This window comes from Pavona decussata, unplaced genomic scaffold (assembly GCF_977016875.1).
Source record: "Pavona decussata unplaced genomic scaffold, jaPavDecu1.1 SCAFFOLD_64, whole genome shotgun sequence".
Lineage (NCBI taxonomy): Eukaryota > Metazoa > Cnidaria > Anthozoa > Scleractinia > Agariciidae > Pavona > Pavona decussata.
This window is the reverse complement of record NW_028145484.1, coordinates 4,692,554-4,707,722: the sequence shown is the minus strand read 5'-3', so window position 1 is coordinate 4,707,722 and position 15,169 is coordinate 4,692,554. Positions and strand designations below refer to the sequence as shown.

Genomic DNA, 15,169 nt, shown 5'->3' with positions numbered 1-15,169 from the left:
ATCCTAAGATGCTCTCGTTGGAAAACCTTTTCCCTTTCTACCGTTCAATTCTTTTGTATTGGCATGACTTCAAAAAGTCGACGAAAAATGAAGCAGACTTTAAAAATGAAATTCTTTGGAACAATCGCAATATTTTAATTGATAAGAAACCGGTTTTCTACAAAAGATGGTTTTCCCACAACATCGTCTACGTATGTGATTTAACACACGGAAATCTCTGCAGCTACTCTGAGTTTAAGACTTTGTATAACCTACAAGTGCCCTTTACAACATTTTATGGTTTGTTAGATGCCACTCCATCTTTGTGGAAAAAAAAAAAACAATAACTCCGCAGAATCATACCAACGCTGAAGAAAACTCCGTGACAAACTTGTCCACTGGCTCTATCTACTCGTCAATCTTAACAGATACATTTGAACCACTAACATCCCAGAATAAAATTTTGAGACATGGCTTTAGCCGCGAAAAAACACTTGACAAAGCATACCAGTTACCGTTTAAAATTACAAAAGAGGTCAAACTAGTGATGTTTCAGTATAAAATTATACACAACATACTACCCACCCAATTTAGCTTACACCGCGATGGAATAGCCGAAAGTGACATCTGTCCTCTGTGCAAAAATGAGAGACAAACCTTATACCACTTGTTCGTCCTCTGCACCGAAGTGTACTCCTTCTGGAATACATTTCAAGACTGGTGGCTACAAAAGAACCATGATAAGCTATCTTTAAATCAAAGTAATATACTTTACGGCTTTTTCGAAAAATCTTCATATTGGCAGGCTTAAAACTACTCAATATTCATAGCAAAATACCACATCTTCTGTACTTGCAAAGGCGGGGGTGTACTGAGCTTCCAGAGCTTCCTTTTACGACTTTCCGATAAAATTTAGACTCGACAACAGATTGCTGTCGCTAATAATTTTTTTGTCAGATTTTAGACTTAGATGGGCAGTTCTTCTTCCTTAAAAATCGCTTTATATAAATATATTTTTTTCTTTTAATTTAGTAAGAATCTTTAGCAGTTGCTTTCTAGCTTGATCATTTTGTACGGACTCAGTGTAAAATTGGTAAAAATTGTATTTGATGTAAAGTAATGTTTTGTTAGTAAAAATAAGAAAAAGTGTTCACTAAAAGACATAGCGTTATTTCTGTAAGTAGTGTGGACATTGTAAGCACTTTTAGTTTTGTAAGTATAACCATCAAATCATTGCCCCTTTTTAGCTATTTTTAAATTCGTTTGATCTTGTGAAATAATTTTTAGGTAATTTTATTTTTTATTTCATTTTTAATTTGCAGGGCCCCACTGAAAACCGCCAAGGCGAGTGGGCTCCCTGGATAAATATTATTATTATTATTATTATTATTATTATTATTATTATTATTATTATTATTATTATTATTATTATTATTATTATAAGTATTGTTAACAATGTAGATATAGTTATTGTGGTTAGTACTCTGTCTATTGTAAGTAATGTTAAGAGTGCTCAGTATTGTAAATCTCATGTCATGTATGCAAATAAAAATTGTTAAAAAAAAAGAATCAAAAGTTAGAACCACCTTGTACAGCATAACAAACAACAGTACCACGGGAAAGTACTGCTCAGTAGCTTTCATTTGAACGGTCACACTTTTGGATTTTATCCACAGACTCAAAAGTTAGAACCACCTTGTACAGCATAATGAATAGCACCACAGGAAAGCACTGCTCAGTAGCTTTCATTTGAATGGTCACACTTTAGGATTTCATCCACAGACTCAAAAGTTAGAACCACCTTGTACAGCATAACAACAGTACCACAGGAAAGTACTGCTCAGTAGCACCGAACCATTACAACCACCTCGTCTTGTGCTAGTACTCCTCATATGTTGAAATCTGATAGTGAAGGCGTCAAACTTGCCAAGAACATTACATGATTTCCACGGTATTGTTTTCCATACGTTCCTGGTGACAGTTGTTCCTATTACTTTTGCGGATCCCGATGAGCCTGGCAAAACTTCTTCTCATTTCTTCATCTCTAAACGCGTAAACCAATGGATTTACTGCACTGTTTGTATAGTGCAGCCATTTAACGAACATCACTAGTTTATCAGTTTGACCTTCTCCTTTAGGAAGGCAACTAACACAGAACTGACCCAGCATGGAAAGCACAAAGAAAGGCAACCAGGCGATTAAAAACAGTATCGTTACAACACTGACCGTGAGGGCGACTTTACGCTCTTCGCGTACTTTATGTCGGAGGCATTCGGCTGTTCGGGTACCCGGCGTTCTGTCGATAAGCGCTCGGGCTGTTCGGAAGATTCCCACGTACACTGTTAGCATTAATACTGAGGGTAGAATGAAGCCGATAGTAATCACAATGACTGTGGATACAGCTTTGAATGCGAGAAAACCGCTTAGCACGGAAAACACGGCCATTAAACCCGCTGTAAGCCATGCTGCTATTATCATACATTTGTACACGCGGAATGATAGGTTCCCGTGGTCAAATGGCCTCAAGATTGCAAGGTACCTCTCCACTGAGATTGCAGTGAGATGAAATATAGACGCCAACGCGCTGAATCGGTCAAAACTTATGTAAAACTCGAACAAACCATGCAGGACTCCTTGGTAGTTCACAAACGTGAGATAAATCCATATCGGCACGGAAACACCTCCAACAAGAAAATCCGATATAGCCAGACCTACGATAAAAACATTCGTTCGAGTTTGAAGGCGAGTGTTTTTGCGATATGCTGCGATCACAAGAAAGTTTCCCACTAATATTAGAACGGCTAACGCCGATGAAAATACCACGAAAACGTAAGGTTGTTGCCTTGATGCGTAAGGCGTTGATGTTGTGTTCATCTCGAGAAAGTGTTATTAATTTCCGTTGCTGGGATGGAGATCTAAGTGTTAAAGGTATTCTGCGTGAATAAATTTCTCTTTCGCGAACTGGTTCAGTCCTTTTTCAGACGGCGGCAGCCTTTCTTGTTGTATCTGTTTTTATACCAAATCTCTTTCCACTGAATACAAGGAAATTACGAGTAATTTTCGGCAGAAAATTAATCCAGCTTTTCTTGGCGCTATATTAAGTGTTCTGATGACGCCACAACAGCAGTTGATTGGCGTCCTTCTTGGCTTGATCATTCTAATGTTTCAATTGTTTAACAGAAACTCATGTCAAATAAAAAGATACTGATGCCCACTTTCGTGCTTTTCCATCGACAGAAAGTGAATTCGTCTTTGTCATCAGCGCTATTATCAGTTACTGACGTCCGCTATTTGTAATTCTTGTTCACCTTCTGTTATCACCAAGTTTCACTACAATATATGCGGATTGCGCGAAATGTGAAATCCCAAGTGCTTTGAAAAGTTCTTGAACAAAAGACAGGAAATTAAACTTTGATAAATTTGCCAGTTACTTATCAGTCACTTTTGTTATAATCGCGTTCAAAACTAGTCATGGAAAAGTAAATTATCGACTGAAATATATTTGTACGTGCCCTTTATCAATTCTCGTATCAATTTTGTCATCTTCATATTCATGCAAATTTGCTTTAGTGGTTTTTCCTCCACCTGAATAAACTCAGAAAACGCAACTGATAAAACTGGTTATTTTTCGTGATCAGTTCGTCAATTCGGTTTATAAAGGTACATGGCGATTTTCGACAGATTATTTCTAATATTTATATTCCGATAAGAGTGGTTATTACCCGAAGTCAGTTGTCTTCTTCATTATTTGACGGCCGCAAAAGACATCAGATTGTTATTACCTTTGCGTGGAGTTTATTGTCAATCAGATACTGGCTGGGTTTAATTGTTTTCTGTATAGTCCGGTTGGTATGTAAATAAGTCAAGGGTACTCAACATTACAAGTTGGTAAAGTATGTTCGAATTAGCCAAAATCACCTCAGAAATTCTCTGAGCTTGAATTGTGAAGAAGAACAAGTTATTTTTCGCCTTTTGTCACCAGGAACTTCAATTACATTGGAAAAGTAATTCCTTTGGTTTCCGAAGGAGGCATTGAAGGGAGGAAAGCGAAATAAAACCAGCTTGGATCTTTAGAAAAACAATACGGCAACTCGAAAAGTCAGGGCAGAGGAACTTGTTTTAAGATAAAATCTTTCCGCCGTGACTTGAAAAATGGCAAAAAAAATCCGAACAGAGGCAAACTGTGTCAGATTATCGACCTTGGAAAACAGTAAACAAATTTGAAGTTCTTCTTTTTTTCTCGAATATGCTTGTTGGGTACTGCCAAAAAAATGTTTCTTTAAGGTTTTCAGCGTTCTTTGGAAAAAAAAAAAAAAAAACGAAAAATGGTGGAAGACATACTGAAGAAATTCTTCTTGGAAAATCAAATGGCACGTGAAGTTTCACTTTTTAATGTGTCAGAAATTATGGGTTTGGGATCTAAGAATTTACACAAATGGTGCATTGTTGCGCAGTATTGCGCAGAAAAGTGCAAAGCTTTCAATTCAAAACGTTAAAGTTTTGTTGTTCTTAAACAGGAGCATCAGACTCGACCAAAAGAAATGTAGGTGTGGTCATTAGCATGGTGTTATGAAAAGAAAATGTGCGATACGTTTAATCTAGCTTTCCTGTCAAAAGATTGATTTGTGGCCTTAATTTTCGTGAGACTTACAAGATGATGTATGAGAAATAAAAAAGTCGTTAAACAACTGTAATTCTAATGCCCGTCAGAATACGACAGGTGTGCATGATTGCCACCTCGAAGACCTCATTTTGTACAGATCTTAGACATAATCTCAATAGACAAAGAACGACGGGTGGAAAAATCATTGTCTTTTATCTAAACTTGAAATGCGCATCTTGTAAAAAATATTTATGTATATACTATAAAAAAGGACAAAGAAAGGTATATTCTGTTGTCAGTAAATCCGGTTTTTTTACTTAGTAAAAAAACGCTCACTGCTCAGTCCACGGTACAGTGAAATTGAAATGAAGTAGCAAAATGAAAACCAGGAAACTTAATTACTTTTCAAGAATTACCTTTCTAATGCCCGTCAGAATACGACAGGTGACCCCTTTACTGAAGAACTCACTGTGTGCAGATCTTAGACATAATTTCAATAAACAAAGAACTGGTGGAAAAAAATCATTGTCTTTTATCTAAACTTAAAATGCACATCTTGTTCCTCGTGAAGCAAGGTTAATGGATTTATCGGCCCGAAGGTCCGAGCGGAGCTAAGCCACGCGAATTCGAGCGAAAATTTTTTATATATATTTATTAAATTCTCAGCCTCGGATATTGCATTTCTAGCGTTCTGATTGGTTCACTAAATCTCGGTTATCAGCTCATATACCGTAGTTTGACCTTATATGGAAAACGAAAGCCCCAGGTCTTGCTAAGCTAAATTTTGGCGGGAAGCAAAAGTTTCTTCGGAAAAATGTAGGAAAAAAAAAGGAAAAGAAAGAAATACCAAACAATGCCATCTCAATATAACAACAATAAAGGCCACAAAGTTCGGTATGACACTATTTAATGGTACGTATCTCTGAAGTTTCCTTTAAAATCTTCAAAATTGCAAGATTTTACGATTTTTTAGATCACATAACAACAACAATAACAACCGGTTACCTTCAAAAATTTCAGGATGGCTTGCAAATCCTGGCGGTAAGAGGTTAAAGCCAATCGAAGAAATTTCTCAGGAAGAGCTTCATGCCTGCCTTCATGTTTTTACGAATTTACGAGGACTTCAGATGGTTCATCTACGAAATCCGTACGAGCGGCGGCCATAATGTTCGTTTCCGTCGCTCGGCACCACTCAGCAAAACATTTGCACTAATGTGCGCAGCTCTTACGCTTCTCAAGTAAGCTTGAAGTTTAAAAACTTGCACTGAATGCTTGTCTCAGTGAAGTTGTACCTCTTACACTTAGACTTGCCTGAAGTGTTTTAAATCGTCCGCGAGGAATTCAGTTCAGCATGAAAAAAGCTGTCCTTGCCCTGATCTCTTCCTTCGCTCGGCACCACACAGCAGAACATTTGCTCAAATGTGCACAACTATTACGCTTTTCGATGAGCTGGAACTTCAAAAGCACTTGAATGCTAGTCTCAGAAAGGTTATAATTCGTACATTTAAACGTTTCTTGAATTTTAGATGTCCGACTGGGTCTGATTTTCTTCGCTTTCGATTTTTCATTCAACTCCGTTTGCAAAGCGCTGCGCGTGTCATGTGATCGTTAGGTTTCGCGCGCTTTGGTCGGAGGCTGCCTCAACATCCGGTCGTTAAATTTTTAAAATATAAAAATTCAATAAACTTCAACAGCAATGTCCAAACGCGGAGAATTTAATAAAACAATTATTCCATTCGCGCTTGTTGGATATGAGATTAGTTATAGCCAACTCGGCGCTTCGCGCCTCGTTGGCTATTTACCATCTCATATCCAACGCGCGCTCATGGAATAATTGTTAAATAATCGTTGAAGGCGTCCGCGCTGTCGAATGACAACAGTGCAAACGAAGTTTGAATGACGTCAGACAAAGGGAAGGTTGCTAGGCAGAAACAGGTTGGAAGACAGGCTGGCGTCAGGTGCAACTCATGTTTATTCACTGAGGGCTAAACGTGAGCCCAAAGGAGGAGCAGCAAAATAACTCTATTCACATCAAATCTCCAAAAACCTCTCGAAAGTTCGTTGTTTTTAGAAAAACGTTGCTCAGGGAACATCAGTTCGGGTTATATTACAGGGAACGAAATCGGGCACGAGCGAACGGTTTAGCATTGCTGAACGAAGTAATGTTCACCATTTATCAAGATAAAAATACTGTTCTACGTTGATTAACAACAGCACTTATAACAAAACACTTGGTTGCTCAGTTTTTATTAAACTTTATTGCCCTACAGATTTAATTTTGAGCTTGTAAACACTTCCATAAATTGCCGTTCGGATAATTGGCTTGGTTAAATTCGCAGCCGATTGAAAATTGGCCCAATTTCTGTCAATAACGATCGAAAGTCAGTTTAAAATCTTGTGATTATCGACTTTTATTGACAAATTAAACTTGTCGATTGACAATTATCGACAAGTATCGAGTACTATCGACTTATCGACTACGTTTTCGATTATCAATTTCGATTGACATGTTACGCTCTGACAAAAGACAACATCACTTCGAATCAACTGTCCACCCAGCCCTAGCTTCGCGAGGTTTTGCGAGTCACGTATTACTAGTTAAAAAATATTTATGTCTATACTATAAAAAAGGACAAAGAGAGCTATATTCTATTGCCAGTAAATCCGGTTTTTTACTAAGTAAAAAAACGAAGTGATCACTGCTCAGTCCAAGGTACAATGAGATTGAAATGAGGTAGCAAAATGAAAGCCAGGAAACTGAATTACTTTTATTTTTAATTACAAACTTCGAATCACGTGCATACGCGAGAACTCTTTGTCTCTCGGTCTTATGCTACGGTTTCAATTTGAGACAAGCTCACGAACGAACATTCAACTCAGCTACTATTAGAGTTATCTTCATAGAGTTATAGGGTGGAGTAAGAGCTGCAAAATCTTGAATTCAGGATTTTGGCCTTCCCTTCCAAAATCTTGAATTCAGGATTTTGGACTACCAAAATCTTGAATTCAGAATGTTGGCCTTCCAAAATCTTGAATTCAGGTTTTTGGCAGTACACTGAAAATCTTGAATTGAGGATTTTGGACTGCTAAAATCTTGAATTCAGGATTTTGGCTTTCCCTTCCAAAATCTTGAATTCATGATTTTGGCAGTACAAAATCTTGAATTCAGGATTTTGGTAGTCGTTAACTCTAACTCTAAGTCATAACTCTACTGAGATAACTCTATTGCTAGTCAACCTCTTCAAATGCAAATTACAAATTCATTGTTTATCATTTTATTTGCACAAGCTGGGGCGCCTAAAATCAGTCCACTATGAAAATAACTAGTTTTATAAGAGTATCATTTTTAATATCTGGAAGATATCAAGTAACTAGCTGCAAGGTCTGTGTCATTGGAGGAATTTACAATTGGACAGTTCATAAACAAAATCAGACGATCATGAAAGACAAAAACTAATTTGCGGTGACAGTGTGACACAATAGCATTCTTTGTAACTGTGTAGAGTTACCATGGTGCCAGTCCTTTTTTTTATTTTCATTATCTGTTCATTACTTAATGAGTAATAAATGTACCAAATGATACAAATCCTGATTCAGAAGTGGAAAACATTTCTGAAATTATGGCTTTCAGCGGTGGCAGTTCTTTTGCTTTATTATCAGTTTGTCAGCAACGAAGTGAATTCGCGAAAACACGAGCACAAATTGAAAATATCTCAAAAAATCTACGAATTTCAAGAAAATTGGTGCCGCATACACCGTGCCCGAGTTGATATGGACTCGATATTAAAACCTTGTTTCTATAATATATCTTGGAACGGAGATTCACCGAATCGACAGCTACAAACTGATGTAGCAAAAAGTTTTATTTCGTTGTTTGAAATCAGACCTGCAGGACAATTCAGCCGTTTTAGTATTCAAACAAGGACAAGCAATGGAGAACTGAAACTCATTGGCGGTGACTCTTGGCGTGTTTTATTGCGCGGTTCCGCCACCGTGTCACCTACAGTATTTGATCATGGGAATGGTACATACGAGTTCTTAACTCTGGTTATGGACCCGGGGGTCTATAAGTTGGATATTACTCTGGATTATAGCCTATGTGATGGATACCGAGACCCGCCGGAAAACTGGTTCATTGTAGGTAGGTGTATTTTAAAGATTCTTTCAAGATGCACTCTATTTTTGTAGAAATTCTTTTTTTCGAAGACATTGAAGCTGAGATTAACCAAACTTTAACGACCAAAGCCCAGGCTGAGAGGCAATTAAGACACTTTTATTTTGACAATTATTGTTATTTAAATAAGCAGTATACACCGTATTCACAAATGGCTGACACGCGCGGAAAAGACTGGCACTACGCATCAAAGCGAGGCGTTTTAGGATAAACCAAAAAAATTTCCAGCGAATGTAAGCTTCTAGAGGGTCGATAAGTGCTGAGTTTTTAAAAATTGAGTTTTTATGATCACTTAGTCCGAACGAGTTCAAGTTCTAGTGTTTATTATTTATTGGTTGGCTTCTTGTAGCAATCTCAAATGCAAACCAGACACAGGAAAAAACTGAGTTAGATTGTGTTTCAAACCTTCGAGTGTAATGTCTACAGAAAATATGAAAAGTTGTTAGAAAGATCTTCACTCTAGCAAGAGCCACACAGGTTTATTCAATGTATTTTTTGGAAAGGGAATTGAAACAGGTTTCGAAGGAAAGAAAATGAATCTACAAACGGACGCAGTTCCAAAAAAGGGTTGCGTGGTGATTACTACTCGGAAGTTCCGATCACAAAAGCTACAAAAACCGACTCCTACTATTGTGAACAGCTCTAATGCCTAAAAAACGAAAACAAAAGGAGGTGGAGGGAAGCTACTGAAAGAAAAGTTTAACTAAGGAAGCAATATGTGAGCTAAGACTTAAATATTTCGGTACATTTTAGGCGCTTTTTCCCCGAAATAAAAAAGATATCATGCATCGCAAAATTGGCCAAGATTCATGCAAGTCATTGAAAATGTGGCAGTTACCAAAGTGAAGAGGAACTACTGGAAGTAAGGTATCAATTTTAAGAAAACGATCCTGCAAGAAAATTCAAGAATGTCACTCTCAAATGTGTTATATTGTAACTGCATAATAAGGAATGGCAAGTTTAGGAACCCAGTGTAAAGCGAAATACGATAATCTAATTCTGACAAATTACCCAATTAAGTATGCGAATCTTTAATGATTTCAACCGAAATGTCGGTTAAAAAGCCACAATGCTGTGTTCTCTAGTCCCTGTTTCACGGAATACAATTTTCTCATTCAGGCAAGAAATGTTCCTTCTGAGCTTGTTCCATTGTTAAACAGTTGGATTTTGATGACTTGATTGATTTAACAAATTATGAATTTTGAGGGAACTGCATTCTCTGCTTGTTGTTTACAGTACGGCTACAATATAAATGAATCGAAGCAGACAAGTTTTGGTTCATCTGTTGCTTCTTTTTTAATTATTCGTCCAGCCGTTTCTCTCCACATCCTTCACGTCTTTTCGTTGTTGTCTTCGTCTTTTTTTTCTTGGTATTATAGCGGTTTAGACAAATGGTTGTAGTTTCTCTCGCGCTCGGAACGTCCGATACGAAGTTGATCACGCAACTCTCGTTAGAAATGCATCCTTTTATATGTTCATTTTGCTTCCTTCAAGACCTATCTCACCTTCGGATTCCGAAAGACATACCAAACAAACTTCTGTAGTATCTCTGTCCATCTGCGCTCGAAAGTTGAATCCTTCGGAAACAAAAACTCTAACCGATTTGTTTCCGTGATTGTCTATTTTGCATTTAGGATTGCTACAAGAAACGAACCAAGAAACACTAGACCTCTCTCGTTCGGAATGAAACCAGCGATCTGAAAAACTTGCTGTTTAAGAGCTTATCAGCTAAATAGTCTCTCTGTGAGCTTGTACTCGCAGGCAAATTATTTTTTGTTTATCCTAAAACGCCTCGTTTTGATACCTAGTGCCAGTTTTTTCCCGCGCATCCGCCATTTGTGAATACGGTGTATTAACACCGGTAAAATAAAAAAATAATAATATAAAAAAAACTGACTTAAGTCTATACAGTCCAATGAATCTACATGTCGAGAGTTGGCTGACGTGGGATCTTGTAGGCAGCTTTAAAGCCGTAAGCCACGCAAGCATGTCACAAGTAACTTGTTACCATAGAGCGGCTCTTCAATTGAGTGTCGAAAGTAATTTCGCGTTTGCTTTGGTTTTGCATTACTGCGCTCTGTGATTGGTTAACAAACTTGGGCCACTTTCTCAACCAATGGGAATCCAAACCAAAACCAATCGTGTTTTGGCCGCACGCGTTTTCCCGCGCTTGGCGCCTGTTACATGTACTTGCTTCGAATTCTAATTGGCTCGTTATGTTGTTACAGCTGTTGTGATTGGCCAGAGTAATTACTTTGGTTTTTGTTTTACGACACTCAATTGGAAACCGCTGTAATGCTAATCGATAAGTTCAACCTTGGGCCAGGTTCACAAAACTCTCCTAAATAAAAGTAGAAGCCTGAAATAGAAATAGTTAACTGCGCCCGCTGTTTAAGATTAATCTGTTATAAAACACTCACCTGCGAACTGATGCGAGAAGAATTGTTTTTGGAAAATGAATTTGGAAAAAGATCTCAAGTTTTCATTGTCTGCTACCGGTAATGTTACAGTGTATTTGGCCCTGTTGCCATGCAATCCTGTAGGAGTTTGAAAAAATTTCGACGGCTTTTACCCGAGTGACATGTATCTATACTGTCGTAAATTATCAATAATGGCGTGAATTGTAATAACTGTTGTAAACTGTAACAACAGTTGTTATACATTGTAATAACGCTAGTCGTATTTTATAATAATGTACCTATCGCTATTATCAGAGAAGAACAGTTTTTAAATGAGTGTCGTAAAAACACAGCTTAAGTAATTACTCAGGGAACTCGAAGCAAATGCGTAGCCTCCCACGCAATAAATATCGTATAATGGTATTGCAATGTCAAAAACTAATGTTATCGAAGTAATATTTATTACATTATTATCTGGTGCATCAGAAATTGACTGAGTACTGTTAATACTAGTGAAAGCTGCACATAAAACTTACTTTAGATCTAGAGTGTCTTTTTTGGAATCCAACATGATTTGCTTATGTTGCGGTTTGACCAGTTAAGTACTGTGTTTATAGATCTGACTATTCGTTACCAAAAGTCATTCTATATTCATGTTTATTACGCTGACAGGGAATTCTCATGGTAAATTACAAAGAAACGGGTTTCTTGGTAAAAATCGCGCCAAAGATGATTATCTTCTTCAACCTTTCCAGAAAGGAAAACTTATTATGATCAACATACCAATGCCTACAGATGGGGGTAGGTGGAATATTTTACTCCTTTGTTAGTAGTTTCCTCGTACTTCTCTTGTACCTCACTCGTTCTGCACTTGTATCTCATTCGTAACTCACTCCTACTTTACTCATGCCTCAATGGTCCCTCACTCGTACCTCGTATACGACCGGTACCGAACTCGTATTTCACTCGTACTTGAGGCCCGATTCAGACGTCATGCTATGGCCGCGTCGAACCTCAAATGAATTAAGCTTGACTGTAGTTAATCCGACAGCTCGATTTTAAATCAGTCGCGCTAGACCAAAATTACTGCCTTACAACTATGCATACTTTGTGATCATGAATACATTAACCCAACCTATGCATTGAGTTTTGCACGGGCTAAGCACGACGTTAGACGTCGTGCTTTAGGATGGATTGAGTTCCACAAGAAGATAACGCCGCGACGTTTTAACCGGGGCTCACTTGTATTTCACTAGTGTTTCACTTGTACATCACTCTACTTCATTATTAGTTCACTCATACCTCACTCCTATCTCATTCGTACATGTACTTCACTCTTACTTCATTCGTATCTCATTCGTATTCACTCGCTGTCATTCGCGCACACCTCACTCGTATCATAGTATCTCGCTCGTAATTCATTCCTTCTTCATTCACAACTGCCTTTCTTATTTCTCATTCATACCACATTCTTATTTTTGTCTTCTTAATGTCTCGCCTCGTTGTTTTCCTCAGGAACGTATCTGATAGACAGATTATCTGAAAGTTTAAGCATTTTCTCCAGTTTTGACTTGTCTTGTGGTATCAAATGCAAATTCATGTGGGATGGCTTTGGACGTTGGCTTGGGAAAAATTGGAAACCTTATCTCAGACGTAAGTAAAATTACTAAATTAATGAACGTTTATGTGAAGATGTTTACAGCCTGAGTAAAGCCAAATTTTTAAAACTGCGGTTCTTAAGGGTGTAACCGACGTTTAAATTTACATAAGAATTTTGATTTTTTTTTTCATTTGCTTTCAAAAATGAGAAGTATGTGTACAGCATTGAACCTATTAGCTTACACGTGAAAAAACTCGATAAAAGCAAATTCTGTAAATTACCACTTACAAACTGTGCAGGGCTGACACTATGGCAAAGGGCAATTTCTTTGGGCCAATATTTCAACTCTTCTTCAGGGTTAGAGTTACAATGAGAAAATTGGTGGTACTAGTTGCAATATTGGCCCGAATAAAATGCCCTTTGCCGTAGTGTCAGCCCTTCAATCGGTTTGGTTTATTTACACTTAAGGTGACGCCTAGCACGTGCATTTCAACTACAAACGTATTCAGGACTGTCTATTTGTGAATTTTAAATAATTCTCAATTTACATTTTGAGTTATGTTCTTCCTTCTCTTGACAGGGATATCAAGTTTTTCCAGTCGCGCAAACACCACTACTCCCAATCCAGAAACCTTGTGGATCTTCGGTGACTCTCAGGCTGAAAGACTGTACGTATCACTAAAGGATGGACCGCTGTGTACGAAGGTCTTCATATCTTGTAACCTGAGCAAGTTCTGGGTATACCCGTGGCCGAGCGTACAGCCAGTGGCCTGGGACGACAAAGATTTCGACTATCATCAAATCTTAGATTATTTACGAGGGATCCTGGGACGGCCTGAGATGAATAATGAAAACAGTGTGATGATCTTAAACCTGGGACTTCATTACATGGAGAGCACAAGCTTCACCAATTATCAGCTCCTAATGAATGGTGTTTTGGATCTCCTAAATGAGAAGAATACAGAGACAGGTGAACTGAAATACAAGACTCGAGTGATTTGGAAGACTACCACATCCATGAGTAAGGAGAAAGACGTCGGAAGTCGGCTGAAGGCTGATTGGCAACGATTTCTTAACTTACCGGTAGGTCGGTATAACATCCCTAGGATTCTCCGTTCCAATGCTTTAGACGATCTCCTAGGGGGCAAGGAGGACTGGGTGGGGGTGTTTGCTGAAGCCTGGGTAATAGCCCATTTTACAGTTGTGTGCTTAGTGACGTGGCCTTGAATTGGAAGCGAGGCTGGTGAGGTTTGTATCAAAACAAGGTCACCCCAGTCTCGATTCCAATCCAAGACCAGGTAACTAAACACACAACTGTAAAATTGCCTATTGACAACAAGTTTTCACATTACCGGTATGTAGATAATGAAGTCCCTGTAACAGTCTACTGTTGGAAATGGTCCCACTCTCTTAAGTAGATACGCAGGGGATTGGTTGAATTGGCAACGATTTCTAGACTTACCGGTGAGTTTCAGAGTGCGGAGGAGGTTTCTGTTTGCTCAGAAATTATTCACCTATTTCTTTGAAATACCCGCACACTCGCAAGGTTTGGCGGCTTGTATTGCTTTGTTTCCAATGAATAACGTGTTTCGACAGCTTTCCTAATCAATGAATCGAATCTGATTAACTTGCATTTTCTTCCTTTCCAGCGTGTGAGGCTGTACAATTCCTTTGCTACGTCCCTTATGTGCAGGGCTGGCTTAGAGGTCCTTGATGTTTATCCATTCACGAGATCCTATCCAGGAGGTACCGGGGGCCCTGAGGTGGCGTATTATAAGGAACATGACACTGTGCATTTCAAATACCACGTTATGAAGCCACTCGATCTATTTTTGGAGGATTATTTTCTTGGCAAGGTGCCATTTCCTATAAATCTTAAAGATTACCATTTTTCTTAATTTCGTTCTCTTATTTCTCCATGGAAAAAATTTTTATTTTTGATGTCGTTCTGAGTTATCAACGTCGTATGAACCGCTGAAATTGATATCAAGCTGTATCACAACTATTTTTACTGATTTCATAAAAAACAGGATCGCGATAGACAGTTCTATACGTTACATTGTAGTTTTTAGGGCTTACCTCGTTGCAAAAACCTCACAAGTTCTTCTTCACTTGCAAGCGTTCCATTGTAAAGATCTAAATTTCCTGTTTTCATTCTTTTACGTCACTCTTGAGCTATACAGCCGGGTCATAATTGATTTTCACCGCTTGAAGCCAATTTTCCATGTCACAACTTGAAAGCATTTTTATCATGATACATATCTGTATGTTAGATATGTTACGCACTTTCCATGTGACAACTTGTCTAGTCCAATTGATAAAATTAGACAATAAAATTATATTTCAAAAAAGGTATTGTCAGGTTAATTTTTACTTCATACTTTTTCAGGCCAAAACGTTCAATAGTTGACGTC

At 38.0% G+C, this 15,169-nt stretch overlaps 2 protein-coding genes across 2 annotated transcripts; one reads left to right on the top strand and one right to left on the bottom strand.

Annotated features, from left to right (window-relative positions):
• Positions 1 to 30: 30 nt before the first annotated feature.
• LOC146478633 (beta-1 adrenergic receptor-like) lies at positions 31 to 3,424 on the bottom strand. Its single transcript, XM_085112208.1, has 2 exons — positions 1,781 to 3,424; positions 31 to 1,565 (listed from the first exon to the last, which is right to left on the bottom strand). The coding sequence occupies exon 1, from the start codon at positions 2,851 to 2,853 to the stop codon at positions 1,915 to 1,917; it is 939 nt and encodes a 312-aa protein (XP_084968334.1). The 5' UTR covers positions 2,854 to 3,424; the 3' UTR covers positions 31 to 1,565; positions 1,781 to 1,914.
• A 4,725-nt stretch (positions 3,425 to 8,149) lies between these two features.
• Positions 8,150 to 14,973, top strand: LOC146478632 (uncharacterized). Its single transcript, XM_085111741.1, has 5 exons — positions 8,150 to 8,723; positions 11,828 to 11,956; positions 12,671 to 12,808; positions 13,336 to 13,838; positions 14,405 to 14,973. Exons 1-5 carry the CDS (start codon positions 8,150 to 8,152, stop codon positions 14,651 to 14,653), a joined length of 1,593 nt encoding a protein of 530 aa, XP_084967867.1. The 3' UTR covers positions 14,654 to 14,973.
• Positions 14,974 to 15,169: the final 196 nt, after the last annotated feature.